Source organism: Trichoplusia ni, chromosome 22, assembly GCF_003590095.1.
Source record: "Trichoplusia ni isolate ovarian cell line Hi5 chromosome 22, tn1, whole genome shotgun sequence".
NCBI lineage: Eukaryota > Metazoa > Arthropoda > Insecta > Lepidoptera > Noctuidae > Trichoplusia > Trichoplusia ni.
The window spans coordinates 1287964-1315640 of record NC_039499.1 but is presented as its reverse complement, the minus strand read 5'-3'; the positions used below and the strand labels follow the sequence as shown (position 1 = coordinate 1315640).

The 27677-nt window shown below is 33.7% G+C and overlaps 3 protein-coding genes and 1 long non-coding RNA gene across 5 annotated transcripts; 2 read left to right on the top strand and 2 right to left on the bottom strand.

Moving 5' to 3' along the window:
- Positions 1–850: 850 nt before the first annotated feature.
- Positions 851–11463, bottom strand: LOC113504396 (endoplasmic reticulum resident protein 44). 2 transcript variants are annotated; one of them, XM_026886647.1, is made up of 8 exons: positions 11267–11463; positions 10888–11186; positions 8025–8100; positions 7209–7451; positions 6843–7085; positions 6202–6468; positions 5396–5594; positions 851–2503 (listed from the first exon to the last, which is right to left on the bottom strand). In XM_026886647.1, exons 1-8 carry the CDS (start codon positions 11319–11321, stop codon positions 2368–2370), a joined length of 1518 nt encoding a protein of 505 aa, XP_026742448.1. In that variant the 5' UTR covers positions 11322–11463; the 3' UTR covers positions 851–2367. The 2 variants fall into 2 exon arrangements, with proteins under 2 accessions (XP_026742448.1, XP_026742447.1); XM_026886646.1 differs by lacking the exons at positions 10888–11186; positions 11267–11463 and adding an exon at positions 8222–8436.
- Positions 11464–11635: 172 nt separating this feature from the next.
- LOC113504397 (pleckstrin homology domain-containing family A member 3-like) lies at positions 11636–14613 on the top strand. Its single transcript, XM_026886649.1, has 5 exons — positions 11636–11980; positions 12078–12194; positions 12535–12681; positions 12772–12902; positions 13505–14613. Exons 1-5 carry the CDS (start codon positions 11941–11943, stop codon positions 13706–13708), a joined length of 639 nt encoding a protein of 212 aa, XP_026742450.1. The 5' UTR covers positions 11636–11940; the 3' UTR covers positions 13709–14613.
- LOC113504395 (DNA polymerase delta catalytic subunit) lies at positions 14606–18228 on the bottom strand. The gene is made up of 2 exons (XM_026886645.1): positions 18097–18228; positions 14606–18006 (listed from the first exon to the last, which is right to left on the bottom strand). The coding sequence occupies exon 2, from the start codon at positions 17943–17945 to the stop codon at positions 14694–14696; it is 3252 nt and encodes a 1083-aa protein (XP_026742446.1). The 5' UTR covers positions 17946–18006; positions 18097–18228; the 3' UTR covers positions 14606–14693.
- Positions 18229–19443: 1215 nt separating this feature from the next.
- Positions 19444–22098, top strand: LOC113504648. Its single transcript, XR_003401583.1, has 3 exons — positions 19444–20512; positions 21117–21391; positions 21651–22098. It is a non-coding gene; the product is annotated as an uncharacterized LOC113504648 (long non-coding RNA).
- Positions 22099–27677: the final 5579 nt, after the last annotated feature.

Sequence of the window (27677 nt, the reverse complement as noted above, 5' to 3'; positions counted from 1 at the left end):
AGCATTTTCTGCTTCACCCTGTATCTATACAGGAACTTGACCATTTCGCTGTCCTACTAAAGGAAACAATAATTTAACAATACAAATTTTCATATATGACTCAAGGCCCTCAGAGGACATGGAAATGGATAAGTAATATACCAGAAATAGAGTTCGTCGCTGTTCCAAGTTTCACTACATCTAGCGCCATCTAGTTAAAAAGACTAAAACGAATATCAAGTCAGCTGTTTTAGCTTTATGCAGAATACATTGAATCCGATTAAATAATATTAGAGTTATATCTCAGAACTTATTACATAATAATGTTTAAAAAAATATTAAAAGGTATGTAGTTTAGCTAGTTTTTATACAAACATTGCACACGCGAGTGTTTGGAACATTCGCGTGTGAAATGTATCGTTCGGATTTTAGATGAAACTTATTTCGTACTTTGTAGCTAAACCTAAAATATCTTAGACATGTGTAATAGAACAGGATGACGAATGGGTATTTACGTTTTATTATTTTAGTCCAAGGCCATGGGGAAGATAATTAAAAATATTGGACACGTATTTTGTCGTGTGTGTTTCGTGTGTTCGTGCCTTCACCTGAACAATAAAAATTGTCAAAGACAAACTTCTGAAACTTGAAAGGGGACAAGAGCATAAGTTGACATATGATTTCGCGGGACAAATGAAGAAATGCGTACCCAGTATTATCTATTAATCTATGACGGACATTGGAGAAGAAAATTGTCGTCATCCCTATCAGGGTAATTTAAAATTTACAACTGCTATTAAATGTTATTTTTTGATAATTTCCATTACAACTACATTACTGACGGTATTATTTTTTTATTAAAACAATAAAATTCGGCTCGAAAAAATTTATTACAACACACGTCACAAAACATACATTTGTACAACCATTTCACATTATAATAATTATACAATACAGTAAATAATGACTATTCAGTTTAGATCGAGGAATGTTTTATCTCGTTGTGGAGTTCTCACCGAATAGATTCTTATGGACGTTGGCTACCGAAAATATGTGCAATGTTGTAAATATCACCCATCGAATTCTAAAAATTGAGTTCTTTTAGACCACAGAAACGTTTCATGTAGAATTTAGTAGTTTATCAAACGCATATTGCGCAAACAATGACAGTCTGTCCAATCACAGATAAAGTGTTATGATTGGTTCTCAACTAATTACAAAGCCGATCAGTTGCTTTGTAATTACCCCCGTTTTTACGAAACTGAAAATTTACAACAAGACGTCTTACTGTCAAACAGAATGATATCGTAGTGAGTTGTTCTCAAGTACGGGCGAATTAGTCAGTGCTCTCATGGAATCAGTGTGTAAAAATAAATTATGATTGCCTTATCTGTTCTGTTCAAAAAACAGTGTTTATATTTTCAATAAGGATAGTCCATGTTTGCGCATGTTCGAAACGCTGTTTCTGTCCAATACTAAACATGTTTTCTGTAGCCTATGGGTCAAGTAACGTAGACAATCAAATATAATCAATAAATAGTAGACAAAAAGACTTCATAATATCAGAATAATATACTCATACTCATATACATAAAGTGAGGGTAAATTAATACATAAAGATTACCTAAACAAAATTTAATTAATATCATTCAACATCTATGTTTCGGTGTAATAAATTAGTTCAAATTCAACAATTTACGATTTTATGAAGATATAGAAAACTTTATTATTAACAAAATGCATCTTCTGATTTAAAAATATTTGATGTATTGACGGTTCTATGTGGAAGACAATCGACATTCTCCACTATTCATAAGTTAATACAATATTATTTGCATAAATAAATCTACCGTAAAAGCACTCTCGTTCGTACATACTCGCATACACGCTACAATATTTGAAGGAAACTCGGAATGAGAAAAGAGGGTTAGAAATATCAGGAAATTGATTGCTTGTCGTGAAGGCGATACATCCAAAACTCATAACTTAAAATACAAAATAACTACGTACACTAATTAGAAACACTACGGGCTCAAAGAAACGGGTTATTCACTATTTTCATAAATAAATATTGTGGACAGAAATGCAACACTTAGAAACAGCATTCTAATCATAATACATTCATTACATTCTGTAATGCTTACAAATGTACACGATTAGAGAAACAGCCGATAAGCGTTAGCAATAAATAGTTGAAGGAATCAAACAAGTGGTTTTGTTCGCAAATGCAACCAAGTGAAAGAAAATAATTCGGCAACAATCCGAGATTAATAACGAAAAAGACAAATATTCCAAATAAAAAACGAGATAAAACGATTTTTATACAATAAGGTAGTTTTTTTTAGTAAGTGACTTATTACTATATTTAATGACCTAGGTGCTGTAACCTTATAACTCGTCTCTAAGAAGGGTGTATCTGTTCTTAGAGGGCGCGAGTTTCTTGAACGTAGACTCCGGAGGGGTGGTCACCTTCACTTCAAAGTTGATCTGAGGCTGGTCTGGGTCAGGGCCGTAGTGGAACTCTCTGGAAAATAATAAAAGAAAATATTAGTGTTTGTTGTAAATGATATTGTTGAGCAATTACACCAGTGTCGGATTAACCACGAAGCAAGAGTAGCAAATTGACTGCACGGATAATCGAGTGGTTGAGCGTTCGATCCCCGAGTATGTTTCTACATCCAGATATAGGACAAACATTTGTCCATGTCTTTGTGCATGTGAAACTCCACACGACACAAGTATTAAATTTCTTAACACGGGAGATATTGTTTAAAACAAAACGCCCCGCGCTCCAACGTCCTGCGCTGCACACGTTATTGTTTGTACTACTTACACTGCACTACATACAAGTCGGTAGAGTAGCAAAGCAATACTTAACTGAAGAATTTAAAAACCAAAGTACCATGTTGGCCAAATTTACTACTGGCCCCGCGCTGGTTTAATCCGGTACTGTATTACACAGTTATAAAATAGTATGTTATCGTTACTAGATTGTAACACAACAAATATACGGCGATATTTATTTGTTCAAATTTACAACTACAGTATTACATAAAGTAAATAGTTTTTTTTTATGTTTTTGTACAATTTTACAAATAAACATATATCATCGTAACGCAGTCAGTCTGTGCTTATCTCTTATTGGAGACGGAACGTAAAATGAATAGGTAATAAATTGTAAGAAATCTATCAATTCCGGCATAAAAACAGCTGATTAAATGTTTACATGTGTTTTAATTGCTACTGTTTATTTAGGTGTGTGATAAGACACCTTGCTATCATAATTATACGGATACGTATGCAAATAAACTGCTGCTGAAAAGTGAGCAAAAGTAAATGGACTTGAATTGTTTCATTAGGTAATTAAAGTGAAGGTCATTGTTTCGTTATTGCATAAAATGAGTATGGATACGTATGATATATTGATGGGATGTTCTGTCATAAAATTGGTATGATACTTCAATATGTATGATACGATTTTTTTTAAAGATTACATCACAAGTACCACGAAACTGTCTTTCGAAATTATATTGAAAAAAATAAAATATTTCACGGAAACAGCTGTGACACAAGAAATCGTTTTTATTTTTAACGATCTACTTATTAATGATAGATTGCATTTTGACGTTTGTTTGCATTCATAAAGAAACACTTAATAGTCATTTTTGCGGCGGGAAATTGATTAGTCTTATGGTACGGTTAACAACAGAAGTCGTTCAACACAATCGGGTTTTAGAACAAATGTAGTAAATGTACAAAAGCAAATTCAATGAGGTAATGTTGTGTTATTAGGTAACAAAATATGCTTGTCGCTAAAAGCACATACAAAAATCTGAATTCTAAACACCAATTCATATTAATCATTGGAAAATACTGGCACTTTGTGAATTTGTTTTTTCGTTGACTTTAGTCGCCGCCTGTACGTCCCACAGCTTGCTGTGTACTGGTTGGTTTAATTAAAAATAATGATCGATTTTACGGTTCACTTGTTGTAGGTTTCGAATAAGTCAATAAATATAAATAAATCCGAGCTTCCTCTAAGAAGTAATCATGGATGAATGGGACATTTTATGTATTCATTACGAATGAGTTTTATGTATAACATTCGATATAAGATTATTTAAAGTAGCATGTACCAGGTCCATTACAATGTAACCAACTATAACCCTAAATAATTTACTCTTTCATATCATAAATAAGTGACATCATATCAGAAACGCCGCATACAATATATATTCTCAAGATAAATTAAATTCGAGTATCAAAATAATATGATCTACCTTATCAACAAGATAAAATGAGACATTACATCTATTTCAATGGTTGAAGGAAGAATAATTACGTGTGAATAGCGAGTATTACAGTCAGCAGTGACTAATGTAGCTATAGAAATTTACTCCTATAGAAAATCTTGGTCTACTTAAGTGAGTTACTTTTAGTGAAGGACGAATAAATATAGGCTTGTCGGCTAAGTCCCTACAGTATCGAATCCTGTTTCAATCGAATCGAAATCGAGTTAGTACCCTGGAACGCGAAACTAGCGCTAACTCGAGCAGTAACATCGCTACATTTATAGCTAACGACGCCGATAACGCTTTGGCAATAGAATTTGTTATAGAGAACCGAATCATAGATAATCAAAAAATAGAACCATTCCTGTTTTAAAAGTTGGCTTTCAGAAACCTAAGGTTGATGATTTTATCCATACCAATATAGTTAAAACAAAACATTTAATCTATATTTTACTTTCCTTTTCTTAATGAATCCCGCATAAAGGATTTATATCTTGTGTCGCGGGAGATTCCACAAACATTCTAGTTAGACACATGCACATGTTCTATTCATTGCGATTTTACGGGCAAATTAGTCGGTTCATAGTTTTCTTTTTATTATGGGTTTGGTATTAACTCCAAAAATGGAAATACTACACGTAAATAGTACACAAGCAAGAGATAGTCAATTTGCAATCAATTTAGTATGCAATTTGATTTAAAATAATGATAGTACATTTATGGAGGAGAAATCTCTATGAACATCTTATCATACAATATTTGATAAAGGTTTTCTGCCTTTTACATGGTAACTAATTATTAACGTTTCATGTATTTACATAATTTTAAAGGTTGTTTATATTCATGGAAACCATAACAAATAATATTCTCATTTGTTTTAATATTAGTCATTTTTATCACAAAAATATTCAAAAGAATTTCACTCAATAAGTGGCAAAACATTTTTGTTTATGAGTTGTTAAAAAATGGGAGATAAAAGGCTTTAATAGTCATACTGGGCAACACTCTCACCACCTATTATTGGAGTGCCCTGAGAGAGGCCTACGTCGAGCAGTAGACTGAGAGGGGCTAATGATGATGAACCATACTTCTTAATTTTATTTTAATTTACGTAAATAACTTACCTGTGCAATTTTCCTGAGTAAAGGTCTAGAAGGAACTGCTTCAGTTTTCCAGGTTTCTCCATGTCTTTGTAGTCTGGGAACATGTACATATGGCGGAAGGAGTCGATGGCGATGAGGGGCAGGTCCGAGATTGACTTGCCAAGATGATGTAGAGGGTGCTCAAAACGTTGGCCATCGGCAGTCAAGAAGTTTACATTTTCTGTAATGTAGGGAGAGTTTATTAAATATATGTTAAACCTGTAAAAAGTTAAGGGCGAAAAGCATTTCATGTATAGTCCTACTAATATTATAAACACGAAAGCTGGTATGTACGGATGTTTGTTCCTCATTCAAGTAAACACCACTGAATGGATTAAGACAAAATTTTATACACAGATAATTTACAACCAGGACATGCATTTAAACCGATTTTATGTTCTCGTGGTATTATTTTCAATTTGTATCGGGGGCCGCAGGAAGCAGCTAGATTTAATTAAAAATAAACATCAAACTTTAAGGTGGTTTTATTTGTAAACATACAAGTTCAATCTTATCAACCAACAATATTAAGATAATGTGTTATGTATATTAGGCTAGTGTAAAATGTATGTTTATCACTAATAAATGATCAGACTAGTAATAACAGCAAGTTTGTCTGTTGATACAAATTGCAAGTCCCACAATTGATATTCTTCAAACAATTGATAATATTATGATTACCTATTGTTTTCAAGTACCTAGGACAGTTACTACATCCTTCAACTACTAGTACTATTGTTGTTACCAATCATATGAAATCATAATTCATAAATTTCCGTCATACTCACGTTTCTCGCCCTCCAATTCAGTCATGATGATTTCTTTATACCTCTTCACACTTTCCGTGTCTGATGGTAGATGGAATAGAATAAGGAATGGCAATCCTTCTTCGGTAAGTTCCTCTGCATTCTCAAAGGTGATCTCTCGGACTAACGGTATGCATTTCTCCTGTACCCATTTGTATAAGTCATCAAAGTTTAATAGGGAACCAGGGTATGTCTCATCAGGCTCTGTTGATGTTTTCCTGTCTGTTCTGAACACTACTATTGGTTGACCTAGAAAACAATAAGAATTATGAAGACTATTAGCTATGTGTAGTGCCTCTAGATATGTTTATTGGGCCGCAAGGCCACCATGGCTTAAATTGGTGTCACAGTAATTCAAATAAAACTTTATAAGATTAAGATCTAATAAATGTCAACTAGCTTATTAATGTTCTGAAAACATTCTTCATAACTGTTACCAATTAAGTTGTATACAATTCAATCAATCAATCAGTTATTCAACTTAAAACCTTTTATTATTTTATTGAAGCAAGAAGCATATATTTAGTTTGATAAGTTTATTTCTTAAAACAAGGTAGGTTTTGTAAAATACTAGAACCACAATGAATTGGTCAGAGGCAATAAGATAAGTTTATATTAATTACCTGGTGGATGCATCTGTTGTGAAGCATCACCAAATCCAACATGAAATAGACATTCATCCTTAAGATTAGCAGCCACCTTCCTGAATGTCTCATACTCTGGCTGGTCTCTCCTGTCCATGTATCCAATAATATGTCTCTTCTCCTCACTCAGGTCATGTAACTCTTTGAGTGAACCAAATGTCACTACAGGGTCTGTAAGCTGCTTCTTGATGAACTCCGCAAACGCTTCTGCTGATCTTTGACCTACAGACAAGCAGATCAGAATTTGAAGCACACAAATTATTATAAAAATAGTTGTAGTTTAGGTGTGATCATAATAAATTTGTAACTTAATTTTATGCAAAATAAATTATCCTTATTCCTCACCTCTGTATTCTTTTTTAGCTGGCATACCATTCCGGAACATTTTTAGTGTTGGATATTTGGTTATATGGAATCTTGTTGCTATAGCTCCCTCTTTATCACAATCCACTTTGCCCATAACAACCTTTCCAGAGTCGTAGCCGGCCTTTGACACCTCATCGGCTGCCTCATCAAATATTGGCATCAGCATATTACTGAATTTGCACCATTCGGCATAAAAATTTATGAAAACAATTTCATTGGAAGCTGAAATTTGAAATCAATTATTCATACACAGAAAAGCAATTACTATTCAATTTTAAGAAATGAGGACAGATAAGTAAAAAAAATACATAAACAATTTGATCAGACTGAAGCAAGACAGTTTGTCAAATTTAACAGTGTAAATAAAACCATCAATAGTAAACCATCTCTATGAAAGCATAACAGTAAAAACAATAAAAAAAAAACAAGAATTAACTTCTTTATGACACAGTTTAAGATAAGGTCATAAAGAAAACTTTTGTTTGCTCTGAATAACTTGCTTCTTTATTAAATTACTATCCTGATGATGTGGCTTTTTGCGATTTAGTCATATTAAATGATAATTAGCACAAAACAGACACATTTGTTTATAAAATGTCAATAAATGATTTGATAACAGTTAGTTTGGAGTACACTCAATTAGTCACACCTAATTCACTAAAACACTGCACAAATCATTATAAAACATTTACTTTAAGAGGGCTAGAGGCAAAAAGTACTTTCTTTCTACGTTAGAGTAAGGAGAATTTTAAGGTTTCTAGAAAACGTGTGGGAACTATGTAATAAGCTACTCACCTAAAACCATATCCAAATTACTCTGAGTAATTTGCACAGCACCGCTATCGGTAGGGTTGTAAAAACTATGGCATATCTGAAACATAACAATCCTTAAAGATTATACAGCAATTACTTATTCATAATAGACCATAAAATCAACAATCTACTTTTTGTGAGAAAAGACTTTCAGACATTTTGGGATTACTAATGCTTACCAAGAAAAAGACACAAGCCAGCGTTTTGTAATTGAATAAACTAAATGTATTCCAACTCATTGTGAAGGGGTTAATAAGTCACTTTTTTACTTTTGGAGAAAATATCACTGCCGCTAACCGCTGGCTGGTGCAGGTTGGCACTTGGCAGTTGGCTAACAGCAGTGGCACTTCACTTCATTTACTTGGCACATTTATCTCTGGCATAAAACCACAGACTACACGCAATAAGGATGCACATGTAATTTTTGCTCTAAGTATTAGTAACTTAAAATCGTATACAATGTCACGTATGAATATAAACATTAATTTTATGAACATGTCCATCTAGTGACGGCCAGGACGCAACTGATGCGATTTTATCTGATATTTGATTGATTTAATATTTTATCGATATAATTTAAGTTTTATAATATTCCGCTTTTTTTTTAAAGTACTAAATGTTCTAAGTCATAGTGCAGAATAGTGGTATGAGCCGTCATTTTCTCTCCCTAGTTCACTTTTGTTGCGACATATTCCTTGGTTTTATGATGGTAAAAATACAAAACAAAGATACTAAAACATGCGGGGTCCCGTGTTCTATAATACTTGCTTTAAAATATAAATTCAAAATCAAGTGGCTCTAAGTATAGTAGAAGCTTCTGACTACATCACTATAGATGATAGATTGTAACATCGTAAAATAATTTTAGTCGTATAGAGAAAACTAGAAATTATGTATAAAATACAGTCAAAAATTATTATTAAATTTAACTTTTTTATTAAAATCGCAGTTTACCTATTTGATATCATTCAAAAAGGTCGACTTAGCACGGACACAGTATATTTTCGAGTTTTTCGTTATGATATTTTGATATACATTCCGTTTAGCTTCAGCTTAAATTCCATGCATAGATGCGATTTTATTGGATGGCGAACGCTTCAAAGATAAAAATGTTTCTACTTGCATGCTTTAAATAAATGGATACAAATTTCGATACGGTTTACCCAGGTGGAATACCTACTTACTAATATGATTTTTTTTATAACCATCACTTGAACTGAACTATAAAACTTAAAAGTTCAACTTTACATGCCAATAACGGTTCTGATCTACAAATTAAGAATTACATGCATTTAGACCTAAGTAGTATACCCAGAAACGTCTAAGCCCAACACTTTGCTCGCTTAGCATAGGACAGCTCGTGAGGATTGTTTTTAAAATGAACCCCTTTTATTGTTTACCAATTGTTTATCAATTTATTTCGCATTTCACAACCGATTTGCACTAATATTAGATAGGGTCCCGTACCCAAAAGGTAAACACGGATCGATATTACTGAAGCTCTGCTGTCTGTCCGTACGTCCACCAGACTTTATCCGAAGAATCGTAATAGTTAGGTACTTAAATTTTCACGGATGATGTACTTTTGTTCAATTACAAATACAACAACGGTCTTTACGGTCATACATCTGTCACCCAACCGATTAGTTTTTGTATCGAACCCTTAGGTACCCGAGAAAGACCGGTTTTTATACTAATAAAATAATGCGGTTGGGTAACCAACTTTTAATATCTTAAACCTAGAAGTAAATTACGTCCACCTACTAGTAGACATAAAAATTACCTAAGTACTGGAAGATTTATAAAGTTATAAAGTATTGTATTGTAGTGTGATTAAAACATTGCGATTATTTATAAAATTTATTTAAAAACATCCGTTAATTCATTCAGTTCCCAAAAAGGACACACAGTGATTGATGGACACAACACAAAAAAAAACCTTATTACTGGATGGATCATTATACAGTCTTACACTTAATCAATAAAAAGAGATTCCCTCAACTATGTTACAATGCTTTCAAGCATTATATTACAATATTAGAGACCTATATAGAATATATATAGGAAGAAACATATAATACTATGTTAAAAGTAAACTTATCAAAAATTGTTTCCTTATGGAAAGATAATCATAAAAAGATTAAATAAACCTAATATAATAAGACAAAACAATCGGTGAAAAATAAACGTAAACATGGTTTTTTATCATTTATAAATACAATATCAATACTTGTGTAATGAGATTAGGCAGGTATATTATGATTTTTCAACCCAATTCAGGCAGTGCTACAAAACAGGTTTAGCTGGTTGGGCAAGTACAGTAATAAGTCAACAACTTATTAATATTATTATTCTAATAAGTTGTGGACTTATTAATTATACTGAATTTTATCTTCTTTACTGGAATGTAGAAATAAGTCTTGTAGGTCAAAAATGAGTCTGGATTCTATAAAAGTAAGGTCTTGAGTAAAAGTATTCCCGACATTAATAAGACTGGCTTCACAGCTTCACTTCCACTCTGAAAATAAAACAAATTAAGTTTAGTATAATCATTGAGAAAAATATTGACAACTTCATAAACAATTTTTTTTTAATGATAACTCTTCCAGCTACCTTCTTACTGTACGAGATGTAAGCTATTTTTCAAGTTGGATCAAACTGTTAAGTGGCATCAGTGTCCATTACAGACCAACAACATAAAGTGTAATAAAAATATATTAAGATTTTAACCAACAAAGATTTTAATCTCCTCCTCCTTTTCTTAGGCTCAGGCTCCATATGAAAAATTGTGTTCCTCAAGTATTTTTTAATAAAACTAATTAGAATAAAATGATTGATTACTTACTATAATATAATAGTTGCATCTGTCTCCAAGGCAACAATCCGAACACACCCAATCTTGGTACCAAATATGTGTACAAAGTGACATGTATCTCTGTCTTGTAGTAGCGCATTCCGTTTTATTTGAACACCTTTTAGATACATAGTACTGTTTCTTAGCTCCTTGGGACCAATAAGGTGTACTTCCCCATTTGATCTCAGTCAAGCATACATCCTGGTTATATTCACAGTTTCTTATAGTTTTGACACATTTTTCATTGTTGTCCTCTTGATTCTCGCAGACATAACACTCCAAACTTAAGACTGCAAAGCAAATAAGTTCATTTTAAAAATTACATTAACGGTTTGACTAGATAACAAAATATAAATGGTCTGATTCTTACCATTTATGACTGAAAGAAGAACGATAACAATGCTAAGCTTGCAGTGTCGGAGCATATTGTTGTTTTACTAATGTGTCCGGAGAAATAAAGGCACTTGTTATAATATTTTTGTTATGAATTCAATTCAAAGTTTCATGTTTTGCTTTTGTCAAAACGACAAGCCACACCCGAACTGACACTTACTTGAAATGGTTGACGCCTGACGGCTTACCGGGCTCACGCTCAATTCTGTCGTTGTCGGTTTTTTTTTCTTATTTTGGAATCGAATATATTTTTTGAAAGGAAATATTTATGTAATAAATATAAACTTCTTATTTTTTCTGTTTTTGTGAATACTATTGATAAAGAAAACCTATTACTTACGTTATTTTTGAACTACTCATTATTTGTAGTTTGGGTTTTATAAAATTCTTAGAAGGACTATTTTACAAATTCACCTAAATTCTATCGGGATACTAGATAATGATTTAGGCGATTCATGAAGTGGCTATTGTCTACGTCAGCGAATCCCCTTTGCTTCGCAGAATATTTTTTCCTTCTGTCATACTGACACTTTCTTTGACAGACAGTCCCAGTTTTGACATTTTCAATCCAACAAGACGAAAATTCTAATTTGTTTCTGACGGGAAGTAAATATAAATAAAACAAAATTATCGACTTATCCTTTGTAAAGAATGGAAGGCATTCTCTGGAAGTGGACTAACTATTGGAACGGTACTTTACGATTTTAATTTTATTTATGTAAGCTGAACTATGTGCAGGGTAAATGTTATTGGATTCAGTTCATTAATAAACATATTGTTCACTCCAGGCTGGCAAACAAGGTGGTTCGTATTAGATAATGGCATTATTTCATACTACAAGTCGCAGGAAGAGGTCAGCCAAGGATGCAAAGGGTCTGTCAAAGTTTCAGTTTGTCAAATAAATGGTAAGAATATATATATTTTTTAAATTATTTGTTTATGTGGTTCCATAAAACCATTGGAACCAGTTCAGTGAAAGTAGTATTGATGAGGTAACATGTAAGTTTTATAGCATATTGGTTTAACCTGTTGTAATACTTACATAATAACAGGTTCATTTCAGTCATAGTTAATTATTATTCTGCCAAATTAAAGTTATTGCCTTATTTTATCTTCTGGTTTGCCTCCTCTGATACTATGGTGTAACTAATACTAGTTTCCTATCTCTCACAATACTCATTTGCATATATTTACATATTCAAAAACCTAAATACTGAACCTCATGTATTTTGCATAATGTTTCAGTAAATAATATAGACAACACAAGGCTGGATCTTGTGATACCAGGTCAGCAGCATATGTACTTGAGAGCACCTTCTCCTCAAGACAGACAAAAATGGCTGGTCGCATTGGGAAGCGCCAAAGCCTGTGTTGATTCAAAAGAATTAAAAGGTACCTACATTCTCACTATTTTTTATTTTGTAAATGTGTTACTATTTCTTAATCCTTTTAATTGAAAAATAAAATGATATATTTATCTAGTTGCAGCATTAGAAGACACCAGTTCCTTGAGCCACAAGAAATCTGAACTACGCTTATATTGTGATCTGATGATGCAACAAGTACATGCTGTGAAAAGTGCAGCCACAGCAGAGGGTGGGCCAGAAATACAGGTTAAAGACTATTTATATTTAAGCCATAAAAGAAACTTTAAACATAATAATATTTTAGACTTCAAAAATTTTATTCCTAATGCTTTTAAGAGCTACATGCCCTTATCAAATTGCTGGTTGGTTTGGTTTTGCTAATGGATTTGTTAATTTTCAAAAACAAACTTTAGTACCCATTTAAAATCCATTAAAGAAGATAACAATCTAAATAACAAAATATAATTTTTCGATAAGTGTTAGGATACCACACCGGCGTTGTTGCTATGTTACGTTTAACGCAATGATTTAATCGCAGTCGTACCAGACAGACACTGCGTCGCCACAGATTTTAGAAATCTATTTAATACCAGATACTGCACTGTCGACCCTTCTGACATATACAAAAATCGTGATAAGTTACGCAGCTGCCTTCCTCCCTTTATATCCCTTTCCTTTCATTTTAGGCGTGCATTGTCGTCGGTCATTTTATCGTATCGTGTGCCATGTCTTTTAGATTTACAAAACGCGGAACATCACCAGTCAGTTGACGTAACGCTCCGACAATGCACATGTGGCACCTCTTACAGCAATCCAATTATTTTTATCTTCAATCTTTTTCGTTTCAGAAAATTGACGACGCGTCGAGTTTATTAACTGCAACATGTGATACATTCATAAGAACATTAGAAGATATTATGAGGCTAACATCTAGCGCTGGTGTTATCGCCGTACCCTACGAGATGCCCATACCAAATATAACAAAAAACAACAATTCAACCAAGACCCCCAGACAAAGTATAAGCAGAACATTATCACAAGAAAATAGATGAAATGTTAGTTGTTTCAACAACTCCATAGATATTAGGATCAATAATTATCAAGTCTACTTAACTGGCAATAAGAATTTATGCTTCTAAATAATATATACCAATATAAATGTACTGCAAAATTTATAGTTTGAGAAAAAAAATAAAAAAGAAATTATGAAATAGGTTAACGCATTTTCTACGATTCAACCATTCCAATTCAAGATTCGGTATCATCATATTATAAATAAAATAAAAAGGATATTAGTATAATTATTATCTATGATATTGTAATGATCTTACCACAATCTATTTGAATATAAATTACGTCACCAGTATTATTTAATGTTATACAAAAAGATCTTATATACATATCTATGTATTGTACTTAAAAGTTACTAAAACCTATTTGGTTTGATTAGTGAACATTTTATGTTAACCTTTGTACTTATAGCACTTGCATAATATTATATTCCTGTGATATAAATAAGTGTATAGCAGTTTATCACAATGTAACAATTAATAAGTTTTTTTTTTCTTGTCATTGTATTTTATATACACGAAAGAAAAGGTTTGTTTTGTTTATGTATTCATAATAAATTGTTAGTGTGTAAAATTCTGATATGAATTTTTGTAGTCATTTTGTAACTTATTTTTATGGAAGTTAAATTGTTGTTTTATGTTTGTATTTCTATTACATTTAATATTGTTAGTAATGCAAGTAAGTAAGGTACCGCAGAATAGTTAAAAAAAAATACAAGAATTGTATAAATACATTCCATGTGTCAAATTGATGATTCCTCATACAATAAAATATATTGCTATTTGTTAGTAATTTGGCAAAATCTTGTGTTCAATTATATAAAATACTTTTCCATGAATAAACAATATATCAAATGATGTATAATAAAAAAACGTAGCTAAAAGAATACTTGTCTTTAATTAAAAAAGATAACACAATCTTATTTATTACATAGTATAACATAATTATCACCAAATTTCAACATTATTACCATATTGGTTCTCCAAATCTCAAAACAGTTTTTTCTTGAGCGTCTAATTCAATTCCTGTTTTTTTTCTCATGTAGAAAATTGTACAGTCTCTGTTTGTGCAAAGAACTTCTTCATGAAGACTTCCTTGGCAACGCTGACATTCTGTCCAAAGGCGAGAAAACTTTTCCTGAAGCTGCCGTACTTTTGATACCTCTGAAATGTATATCTGCCTTTCTTTAGGTAAACAATGACTACACAACGCATTATCATTAGGCAGAACAGATTTGCAACCAATACATTTCTCCTTTTTCTTCGTGAAAGCAGCTAAAGCACCCACTTTAGAAGTTACCATGGCTTTAGTTCTTGTGTGTTCTCCCTTTAAAAGTAGAGATTCAGCTTTTTCACCCAAAATTGGTTCAAAAATTCGTAACAGAGGCTTTGATAGCTGATTTTCCATGTAATGATTAGCATCTATTGGTACACTGTTTTCCAGTACATATATAGGGTCTTCTGCTTTCATATACGCTGGCGTGTTTTTAGTTGCACAACATATAACATATGGGACTCTGTCACCAAGTTTCGGAGCAGTACCGGCATCTCGCTTTTTCATTTTATTGGCTAACTCAACATGAGCCTGCTTGGCAGCATAGTCATGTTTCGTAAGTTCTTTTGTTATTACAAGTTGAGATATATCTATCCTATTACACAATAAGTCTGATATAATTTGTTTAGCATAATTAACAGCACCATCTGGATCTCTATCAATAAGTAACTTTTGTAGACAAGTACTCATCATGTTTGATACAAGAGGACAGTTATCTCTCCTGACTGTTTCAATACCTTTGCAGTCCATCTTATCATATTTATCTGGTCTGGTAAAATAGAGACCAGCATACCTCTTCTTATTAATCAGTAAGTATGGATAGTATACTTTCTCGAATTCTAACTTGATGGGTTTTACAAATTTTTCAGTCACAAAGTCTGCTGCTTCTCTACCTAATTCCATACTTTCCTCAAGAGTCTTGACACCAAATTTAACCATGACAGAATCAGTGTCACCATAAATAACCATTGCATCTTCTTTGTAACCATTAGCCTTAGTAAATTTCTTTTCTACTTCATTTTTTGTAAATTCTATCATGGTTCGACCATAAGCTGTAACACTACCTGAGATTTCTAAACAAGGCAGCTTACCAACTTGTGCTCCTGTAAACCCATACACAGAATTAGCACTAATCTTTAAAGCTAGCTGTCTGCCATCAAGAACAGACCTTTTGAAGGGATCTTTCTCATTTTTCAAATCTGCCTTTGCCTTTTTTCTTGCAGCAAGCAGTGACTCCAAAATTTCAGGTAAGAGTCCCTTCCTAACACTCGCCTTCACGAACACGTTTTTAGTAGGTGTTGTAGTTATATCATCATTGCTCAAGGGAATTTTATTTGGTTTATTAGGTTGGATTAATGTTGTATAACACAAGTTATGAGCCATCATGATGCTAGGATACAGAGAAGCAAAATCCAATGTGGAAATAGGATCAGCATAATATCCTTTTTTCGGTTCAATAACTGTTGCACCCTCAAACTGTTCATCAGAGCCCTGGCCATGATAAGCAGGCATTAGGTACCCAGCTTCTTTAGCTTTCCTTAGCAGTTGACTGACTACTTTAATTTGTTGCCCCCTTGTGAGCAGGCAAAGCAAAGGTACACCGGTTACCCTTGCCATTTCCATGTAATTAATAATGCACATCAGCTTGTTAAGAAGTTTCAGAGGTAAATATGCATCTTTCAAACAATACATAGCCAACCTCCTTCTGGTTTGTTCACTTTCATTTTGAAGGTCTCCAATGATACTGTGATGGACATCCTCCTTCTGCTCTTGTAAGAAGTGGTAACTTACAGCATTTAGGGTGTATGATCTCAGTTTATAATCCCTAACTAAAACAAGCAATAGATCAAATGGCACTCTGCCCTCAAAATTAATACTTTTGTTTTCTCTCCTACCCATTTGCTTAGACTGCAGTATTGAATCTTTAATAACAGACCTGATATTTCTGATTCTACCTAAAAAGTCAAAGTTCTGTACTTTTAGATGTTTTGCCCTGTTTATTAGATATGGCCAATCAAAGTTATTGATATTATATCCAGTAATAATGTCAGGGTCAAGTTCACGAAAGAAATCAGACCATTTGGCAAGCATTTCAGATTCTGACTGGAAACTGAGGACTTGAGAACCCACTATGGGTGCACAAGTATTTAAAGTGAAGACATTTCTTATGTATGGCTCGGGTTCACCTTGTCTTATAACCATTGATGCAATTTGAATGACTGGGTCATGTTGAGGTTCTGGGAAAACTCCTTTCCGTCCAGCACATTCAATATCAAAACTCAATATTCTTATAGGAGCTACTGCAGACCATTCTCCTTCAGGTTGATGGGCAATGAATGCATTCCAAGCTATGTCTACTTCAATTTGACATCTAGATTCTGGTTTTACTTGTGTATCCTTGGATCTTATTGACCATTTACCAGCTGGAAGCTCAATCCAACTGCAGCCAACGACTGATGTATCTACCATGAACCTGATATCGAAATCTATATTGCTTTCATAAAAGTATGGGTCCATCAATCCAAAAGACGTAGGCTGTCTTTCAATAAGCCTTTTAGCTGCTGCAATTAATTTAGGTAATGCTACTGATACTCTGGCAAAAGTTATGTCATCATCCCCTTTATAATACATAATAGATTTTGCTTTGACTAAGCGAACTTCTAAAGCAGTCTCTTTTATGTTATCTTTGTTGGAACGCAAATCTTCCAAAATAGCTGTATTTAAATTAGATTTAAGTTGATTACAAGATGATTCAGTGAAACTTACAGGGACAGTAACATAAAAATAAGGTGTGAATCCATGGACATGGCAGCAAACTGAGTTTCCATCTTGAGTGATACCATACATTCTCATGATAGGGACTGGCGCGAGCTGTGAGCCTGGCATTCCTTGCATTGGCTGTCCATTATAGTGATCTATATCTAACTGTTGAAAAACCAACTTATCTTTCTTCGGATCCAATGGTGGTGGCGGTGGTCTTGACCATTTCATATTGGTAGAAATATTCTCAGGTCCTTCACCAAACACTTCTTGTGAGTCAAACTCACCGGAATCCATAGTGGCAAGCTGCTCTTCAAAACTACATGGCACATCATTGTCATCGTCGTCATCGCCTGACTTAAATCTCTTTGGTGGCGGCCCTTTAAATTGTTTCTTTTTGTCCATTATTTATGATTAATATAGAAGTTTTGTTTTCTATTGACAACCGGCAATTTCCCGCCAAATGCTGTAAATGTTAGGTAGATTTATTTGATATATAATACGGCCAATAAACCAAAGAAAATGAGAGGAGACAATAAAACATATGTCGACTTACCTTAGTTCACTTCTAGAACGGAAAAATTTTAATATTTCCACTTTTAGCAATTTTTTAACTTTTCAGCTGTGTGTGAAACAAACTGAACAAACTCAAACCGTTGGTTTACGTCAAAATCAAAGTGACATAACTATCATTCTGACACAGTTTTATTAATGTTGCCAATTTATTTATGAAGCTCCTACTAATCGCTACAATAGTCGATCAAACAAACATTAACCATTTTTAGTTGAATTATACCTAATCCTGAAAATATCAAAATTATTTTTTTCATAACCTCTACAACTCAGCTAAACAACCAACAAACATAACATAACTAGGGTTAGCGTAAACGTATAAACAAGAGTACGACTACCTTGTTTACAATAGGTATTCCTATAAATCAAGAGCATAAAGTTTATCATCCTGGAATGTCGTAGCGGGCGACTAGTGATCGACAATTTATTACTTCTTTAAGATCATAAGTATTAGTACAAAATTATAATCTTAGAATGCTTTTGTTCTATATATTTTTTTTAGTGTACATTTTCAATTAGGCTTCTAGGTAACTATGATTTCTTGCATTTTGGTCAAGTTAAAAGCGGAATGCGACATAATAAAATGATAATGTAAACTTAGTTTAATGACGTAGTCTAACAATTATTTTATGAGCTTAAGAGTCCCAGACGGAAGTTAGGGCCCGCGAAAGCGTCTGGATTTATAATGACTCTTCCGTTGTCCTCTTCCGCTAAACGCATAGATGTTGATTAAGAATATTAATTAGACATATTATCTTTTCAGTTAGTTTTTAACTATTCGATTCATTTACCATCAGAAATGTCATTGGTACATTGGCGGCTTTAGTATACTTAGATTGCAGAAAAATTACATTTGCCAGTAGGTCCAACAGTGGGCCCACCTTCCCTTAAAATCCAACTGCTACAGTAGGAATTTTTATCTGCCCCAAGCCAGCAGTATTTTTAGTACGTCGGCTGGCCTCCTGAATGGTACTTTGCGTCTACATACTAATTTAAGGATAACCTTGTGGTTTCTGAACTTCTTTGATGCCTTGGTAGGGCCTACTGGTTTCTTTATGTGCCCCTAAATATTACGGCCCCCTTCTATGACAACCTCAGTGACATAAATAAGTCGACTATAAAGTTCAGCAAAAATAGTAAAGTAATTTCCATCATTATCTCATCATCTTGTAGCCTATTGTAAACGTAGAACGTAGGTACTCCCTAACGTTATTTTTTCGGCCCGGTATTACATACGCAAATCACTTTTTACAATGTTTTCATCTTTCTGGACTGGGAAGAGTTATTTGCGGTCTACCCTAACTATATAATATTAGTAGAACATACTTCCAATTCTTAATGAATCACACGCAAATGTGGAGTAGATAAATATTAGTTTTCTTGGTATTTTACCGTTAGCTTTGTACTTATTTATATTACTATTTATTAAACCATTATCTGCTTAGTTACTCAAACACTCATTCACAGTTATTACTTATAAATTCATATGTAACGGAAATAACAGCGAAATAATTACATCTGTTCAAAATACTAAGAAAATTAAACAAATACCGATGAAGAATGAAACATCGTTTAATATAGCAAGTAGTTAGAATTCTATAAATAAATCCTTTTATGTGCATGTAGGCAACCGTTTGATAAAGGCTATTCATACTCCAAAAGTGTCTAAATTTATGACCAATGCGCAATAGTCAAGGCCTGGTGGCCGTTGTCTGTAGTAGGCGCCTGCCTGGCTCAGAGTGAATCACCGATTTGAACACTGCAATACGGAATCAGAATTACCATGAATGGTAATGTGGACTTTGTTCACGCGTACCTGATTATGCAGTACAAACTTATCAGAATCGTAAAGTTCCACAGACTTTAGGACATCGGAGCACAACATGTTTTAGTATTTACATCTATTTTGATACGAATCAGGCAAGCTTAGCGCATTCGCTAGCAAGTAGAGTCATTAGCTTGGGTGGGGCATTTAGGTTTCTGGTGACTAAAGGGCAACATTAAAAACAAACCGTACTTACCTAACAATATCGAAATAGTCATCAAAAGAGGAAAAAACATCTGACGAGACACAAGGAAAATAGACTGCTTTGTGTGATGTGTAGGCTTGATTTGGAGTAGTACCTTCCCAGGTTTTGTCAAAGAGTAAGAGGAATCTACTCAAATAGAGACTTAGTTACCTTAAAAATGATAATTATTTGCAGTATATAAAAGTACTCAAAGGGACAATTATTTTTTCCATGAATAGTTATTAAACTGAAACGTAATCTCGGTCAGTGTGTAAATGATGTATGCAATTGTGTTAGTTTGTGTAAGGCTGCTTGTTTACAGCTTACGTGGGTACACCGTTATCAATCCCTCCTGTTGACTCGGATAGCTTACAGGAAAAGATAAGCAACGTACGGTTACGTACGCTGAATTCAGTCCATTCCAATTACAAGTTGTATACACTATAAAATCGATTCGGTGAATTAAGAAGCTTTATTTTGTTTAGATCGATTTTATTGGAAGAGCTCCCGGATGATTCACTGTAATATTTTTTTCTGAGAGATATCGGTGATTCTGTTGCAAAAGGTAGCCCAATTTTAAATAGAATTAGGTTAGACAGACAATTTCTGATGATCACTTGCTGCTGTTTAGTTGGAAAATCGAGTTCCGAAAAAGCGATAGGTATCTGAAAGTAGTTTAACATGTGAACCGAAAACATATTTAGTCAATGAGTTGTATTTCATACAACTTTTTAAGAGGATCATTGTCTTTTGGGTGAGGGCAATTCAAATGTAACAATTTTTTTTCGCTCCACTTTCCTGAGACCTTATTAATTCGTTGACAGCTTTAAAATTTATTTCCATTTCCTTATCAATCAAAGTTAAAATAATTGTGGGAGGATCCTCGGGGCATGTTTCTTTTGGGTTATTGTCAGTTTAAAAAAATATATTTTTTTAGGTTTTGAATATCCAGAGACCTAATTATTGTCCTTATCAGTAGCAAATTTCCTTTCAGATTTCGCGCCTGCCCACAACAAGAGCCCTGCCTCCACCATCCACCCTGCTCAACATGCAGAAATCTAAATGCATTTGTATTATATCCTTAGAGATTAGAAATTCCGTCCTTGACATTCATACTAACTCTCTAAGATAGGGTAAATTCGTTAGAGATGGCCAGACGGCAGAGATGGCCAGTCGAATTATTTTGATGGCGCTCAAATGCAGCTAGTACGCTGCGAGCTACGCCCGGAACCACTGCAACAAAACTACTGTGCAAATTTATATTAAAAAGTAAGTAAAAAAGCTTTTATTTTCAAGGTATTGCTAAAAATTTTATAATGTTGTCATATACTATACTGAAATAGTATTTTATTGTGTTTTACTAATGATAACGTCTATTTTAACCTCAAAATGGCGCCCGATAATTGTTAACTAATTCTAAAATGATATATGGCCATCTCACCCGTACAAAAAGGAGAGATGGCCACATAAATTCAGGCTAAGATGAGCATATTGATTTTTGTTAATTTGTGTTAATATTTTTTTACAGATGCCAAATAAGTATCAAAGAAAAGCCATAGGCACTCGTGGTCATTGGAGTGAAGATAAACTAAAAGCTGCTATTAAGTCCATAAAAAATGGAGAAATGTCTGTGTAAAGTACTCGTCTTATTGAAGACTGAGTTCAGTGTCTTATTTTGTGACAGATGGCTACATGAAAACTGTACTGAATTTGAGGATATGTGCTCCCTAGTGGGCAGAAGAAGAAAAATAAAAAAAAACGTAAAGGAAAGGGAAAAGGGAAATCTAGCACTGGTCATCTATTCCGCATAGCTACGGCCAACTCACCCTGATGGCCTGGGAGAAATGACCAATTCCACTTTTTTTTCAATTGATTTATTTAAAAGTTCCTGAATTATAAAACTTAATCTGTTGTTGATGTTTGTAAGACTAATTACTGTAAATTATGATAAAGAATAAAGGCTGATTGTAACAACACTTTTGATTTATTTTATTTCACAGCAATAAAACTAGGGCCATCTCTACCAAGTTATTTCAATCGACACGACGTGAGTAGGCGATGTTAGCTTGGCCTGTTTATTATGCTACAAAATACTACAAGAAAATTGTATCAACTTGATCAACCGAATGCTCACTTACTTGCATGGCCTCCTGATCTCGATAGGACTACCGCCTTTAATAAAAGCACGCACGAACTGCACCTTTGATTGCTTATTAAAGTGCATATATGGCAAGATAAAACAGGTAATAGTTTATAATAAGTTTATTTAATGAGCCATAATAACTATGAGGGCATTACACAAGGATGGATCACCGAACAAATTGTTTAAGCTCATAAAGATAAGAGGGAAAGGCATGGAGATTGTGTTATGTCGAGATTCCTTTTTAATACCACAAGATAAATAAGTGCTTTGTTTTCGGCTTGTGAGTTTATTTAATATCTATATATTTTTTTTATAAATAAAACTAATACTTTTATTATCTGATAGTCACTTTAAAGAATGTTTTGAACATTTATGTAATTCATAATCCCAAATACGATTTTGATCGTGTAAGTATACGATTTCTGGAAGAAAGTTAAATCCATGAAGAAAGTTGAAACAAAAGCTATCTAACCAGACACGTTGTGGTCTTCGTACTAAGACCGCTCACAAATGAGACGCCTTATTTGATCCAAAGAGCCTCAGTATTGACTTTACAGCCCTAATAAGGTTCTATGTACGAGACGCTGTCAAACCACAATTAAAATAATATGAACTATTTTTCTGACACAACATCGTCTCCATAGCAACCCGTTTTCCGGGACGCCCAGAAGCTTTGGTAAGTTCACGTCAGCGTTCTGGGAAGGAGCGTGCGATATGGTCGGCGACGGCCGGCCGAGTTCACTCAATGAGTTTCCATTAGGGTGATGAGTGTACGGTCTATTAATACCCCAGACGTGACAAATACATTATCGCCGCGATTCATTCACGGTTCAACTGAAACTAAACAGATTTTTTTAATGGGCCTCATTTTTAAACGTTTTAGTTAGACTGTATTTTAGGAGCAGAGTGTAAATGAGTTGAACTTAAAGGGTGTTTGTGAGGTGGTGGTTTGTGAGATGATATCTACCTACTGTTCTTTGAGATAAACGTGAAAATACACTATAGGTATTATAAACGTGTAGCATCGTCATTGCATCAGACATTAGCGCAATATTTTGTTACCTTTCTTTGATTCAGGATTACCAAGAGAATGAATAAATCAGCATTTTTTTTAATTGATGGTTAATGAATTTGAATTTGCTTAAGCAAATGTAACTAAACTAGAGGACTGCATCTATGATAAATATCTGAGTCTAAACCAATTATGGTAAACGACTGCTGATATATTAAAACATATTAATATAGATACAATATTATGTCAGCGAAACAAATTATTATAATGTTAATTGCTTTTGTCAGTTTCGTTGAAAATAAATGCACGTAACTTAAAAGGCATTTAAGTTATCCTGTAATTAAATTTAAACCAAATAATTTACATAAACGATTGACAATTATTTACCTAAGTAGTGTCTCAACAAAACTTATAGGAAATACTCCGCGATAAACATGCTATTTCCATTATTAATTGGTTATATTAATTACGAACATAAATAGCGTAAAACACAGCACGCAATATCATTGGCGCCAGAGTAATTATAAATTTTGATTTGTTCTATTGAATAGCTGCTGTAGCCACTGGTAATTATAATTACACATATCCGTAAGGTGCTACTCCATATTTATGTACTATTTTTATTGATTTTATAAGATACAACTTGTATAAAAAGCTTCGCATAAGCTATGTCACTTTGCGAATTGCATTGATTCAATTTTGTGTAGCTACTTCATTAGTTTACTTTTCACATAAATAGATAAACTATTTATTTTAAACTTACATGCACAAACATACTATTATTTCACATACTACATATATACATATACAATAAGGATTTGTGTACGAAAATTATTGAACCTCCTTCAAACGCACTGTGCAGATTATTGCACCAAATGTTGGTAATATGGATTAAAATTGTCTAGAATATCTACATTTCCTTCTACTGGAAGTTTAACTCTTTCTACCTCAGTTGCAAATTAGGGAATGACTCAGCGTTACTGGTATTGAACGAGCCATGAAAGAGCTATAAAAATAGGTTGTTCCTTAAATTCCTGTCCGTTTTTAACAAGCAAGTGCCGCTTGTTTGTTTAACATTTTTGTTCATAGCATTTTTTAGTAATTAAAATTAGAAATGTGTTTCTACAAAGTGTGTGCTATGTGTGCCCCACATAAACTATTAGATCAATAAACATGTGCGTATTTTACTTAGGCACCATTGAGAACAGAGATGACAACAGCTGTATTTCTACCGTAACTATCGTTAGCTAATTCTTGGCGCCTAAGGCTGAGAATTGCGTTCAGAAAATTGTAAGCCGCTATTACGTCAGAACTTAAAACCGTTATATGGGAAATGGGGGTTCTTATTAGCCACCTATGTCTGCCGCAAGGGGGCGTGATGAATGCGGGACAGAGTGAATATAACCAGTTGTAGAAAAGAGATAACGCGATACACGATATAGAGCGCCGTTGCTTTTCCCCAACTGCTGTCTAAGTTATACATATATTATGATAGTAGTAAGTGTGCAGGTACGTGCTGGAGATATCAGCACATGAGTTTATTGCTATATTCCAAGGATTTTGATTGATTTCAGAATAAAACAAACAATTTTACTCGGTCTAGTGCAAACAATAAAACAGCCCGAAGGTTCAATTATTGGCGAATACATCGGTTGTTTTCTTTAACTGCGCAGTAAATTGTACTGTTTGCCAGTGGGTTATTACTGTGGGAAAGAATGTCGTTAAACTGAGACATTGGATAATAAAATAGAGTCAAATCAACGAAACTTACGTCAATATCGGTATTGTTTGTTTGGCTTATGAATGATAATCAGAATCGGTTTTGTTTGCGTAAACCAATTAGGTATTGCAAAGTTGTGGAGACCACACATGTAAACGTACAATATATTTATGAAATTACACCAGAAGACTATAGTAACTTCCTACGGTATAGAGAGAGAGAGAGGGAGAAGAGCTCTGCTGCTGCGCCTTGTTACATGCAACGCCTGGTGATATAAAGCGTCAGAAAGAATGGAGTTGACATGTCAAAGTCGCGTGACGTATCAAAACGAAATATCATTTCAACACTTAAGCGTTGTCTATGGACGGTGATATAACTTAAGTTATATTTAATCCTGTTGGTAATTAATGTCTATGGAGTAATCCGGAGGTGGAATTAGGTAAGGAGGGATTGCGAATACCACTTTTGTAAGGAATAATATGAATGTATTTCTAAGTCCACTTTAAATTTAAGCTTCATTACGACGCTTATGAGTAGGTAAATACAATACAATAAACTACACTACTACAGACATATTGTCTTAAGCTTTATCTTAAAGTAGTAATGGTTATAGTTAAAATTCCCTTATTTATGACTAAAATAATAATTAATTAATGTTTGTTTACTACATCTTTATTGCTATAAAATTATCTTTGAACTGTTAATGGCCAGTATAAACTATTTATTTATAAAAACAATATTCTGTGAAGCTTTTATAAAACAATTGAAGTAGTATTACGCATTGATATGCGGTATAAACTCCTTTTTAATTGAAAAGTATCATGCATTTGTCTTGTACAATTAAGTAGGGATGAAGCTAGTTAGTTTAATGTATAATAATTAATAATGAATACTTACGTATTTATCATTATTTTGTCCCACAAACATAAATTGACTACAACAACTTTCAAATAACAGCGATAGAACTTATTTGTGACGTCACTTTTGTGTATAATTTTTCGAAGTCTAAACTTTGAAGCAGTTTATCTCTATATTTTTTTAATTTTACTGAGAAAGGAAATAAATACGTGTCTAAAGTTTTTGATATCTGTCTAACTGCGCATGGTGGTTGAACGAAAAAGTTTTCAATACATCTATGTACACTTATAACCTGATTACTGAATTCGCAACCGGATTATAATATTTCAGTCGAATTGATTATGGTAGATTACTTTCAAGTTACTTCAGGGTACCCCCGGAATAACTCAGAGTTTCGTTACCTGGATATTAAAATTTTTGATCTGGCTATACCATGTCTACTACACTTGCATATCTAAAGCAGAGTCTGACGTACTAAACCTACCAGATTACCTAACCCTACTAAACACAATTTAATTTTCCATACGACAGGAAATTTAAATCCGGAGCCTCTGTGTCGGTGACGTAGCAAGTCTGAATGTTAATGAAATGTTATGGCTAGAGTTTCAGTGCAGACCATGGGAATAGGACTAGTTTCACACGTCTATTCACGGACGTAAGTCTGCTAAGCCTCGGAATTGTACGGCGGAAAATAACGTCCAACAATCATCTAGCTTGTTCGACTAATAAATGATCTAGATCAGTTTACTCATGGCATGTTAATGTTGGATGAAATATTTAACCATTAATTTATGAAAAATAATTTGTATCTAGTTTCATTTGTCATACTGCATTACATTTGAAATGATTAACTTATTCTTAATTTCTTGGTAACAGCGATTCGTTATTCTAAAATAAATAAGTACCATTTCAAAATCAGAATTAAAGTCTGAAATTTTTACTCTTGTCTTTTACGATATCCTCATCAACAACTGTAAATATAGCAAGCAATATCGAGTGTAAGATGTATATAAAGAACGCCCGAATAAGCGTCCGTATGTCCTCAGTTATAAATACGAATTAGCCGGACAGGGGCAATTGACTGGCGACGAAACCTTTCCAATTAGTTAATTCAATTCTAAGATCTGGCGTCTGGCTTTTGTTCTAGTTGCTAAGCTACGATATCCGTCTGTTTAATTATACACACCGTTGACAGAAATCGGTACAGGGTATTCGGTAAGTACTTATTCCAATAGACACACAATATTGAGCTCATCGCAGTGGCAAGTAACAAACGCGACGTAAATCACTCATCTCGCGACATTGGTTCTCGGTATCGATAATTGAATAAACTCGTTCATTATTATGGAGTAATAAAACTTGGTCGCACAAACGGTCCGCTTGTGTCGTTTTACGAGTTCAACCAGCTGCATCGGTTATCTTTATAGACTTGCACTGACCCCGACTTTTCAGCTCAAGTAACGAGGGATCCACATTTTTTATTAATCTTACGTGTGATCATTATCTTTTGTCCCATTCATTGCAATTGATGTAGAACCTGTGTTTTATACACAAAGAACGGCCACACACTGACCTAAATAGACGTCGAATATACATATAAGAAATGATGATATAAGTTTCGAATAATGCATCCGGTCACTAACAAGGCACTGGAAGTCTTGGAATCATCAAAAGCTTATCATGTGTTCCTGTAAATTAGTCGTATAAGCAGTGTGACAGGATGCACCGGAGTAAATAGTGCTCGAAGGAGGGCGAGATGACGGAGCTGATTGCAATGCGGCGGCAAGTCCGGGAAAGTGCTATCTTATCTGGGGAATGTGCC

What these genes read in the sequence shown, in the direction of transcription:
- LOC113504397 (XM_026886649.1), top strand. Translation starts at nt 11,941, where the DNA reads ATGGAAGGCATTCTCTGGAAGTGGACTAACTATTGGAACG. An exon ending in GTGGACTAACTATTGGAACG is followed by an intron (nt 11,981 to 12,077) that starts GTACTTTACGAT and finishes TGTTCACTCCAG; the next exon opens with GCTGGCAAACAAGGTGGTTC. An exon ending in TTCAGTTTGTCAAATAAATG is followed by an intron (nt 12,195 to 12,534) that starts GTAAGAATATAT and finishes ATAATGTTTCAG; the next exon opens with TAAATAATATAGACAACACA.
- LOC113504395 (XM_026886645.1), bottom strand. Translation starts at nt 17,945, where the DNA reads ATGGACAAAAAGAAACAATTTAAAGGGCCGCCACCAAAGAGATTTAAG.
- LOC113504396 (XM_026886647.1), bottom strand. Translation starts at nt 11,321, where the DNA reads ATGCTCCGACACTGCAAGCTTAGCATTGTTATCGTTCTTCTTTCAGTC. An exon ending in TCTTCTTTCAGTCATAAATG is followed by an intron (nt 11,187 to 11,266) that starts GTAAGAATCAGA and finishes TTTGCTTTGCAG; the next exon opens with TCTTAAGTTTGGAGTGTTAT. An exon ending in ACAACAGATGCATCCACCAG is followed by an intron (nt 6,469 to 6,842) that starts GTAATTAATATA and finishes ATTGTTTTCTAG; the next exon opens with GTCAACCAATAGTAGTGTTC.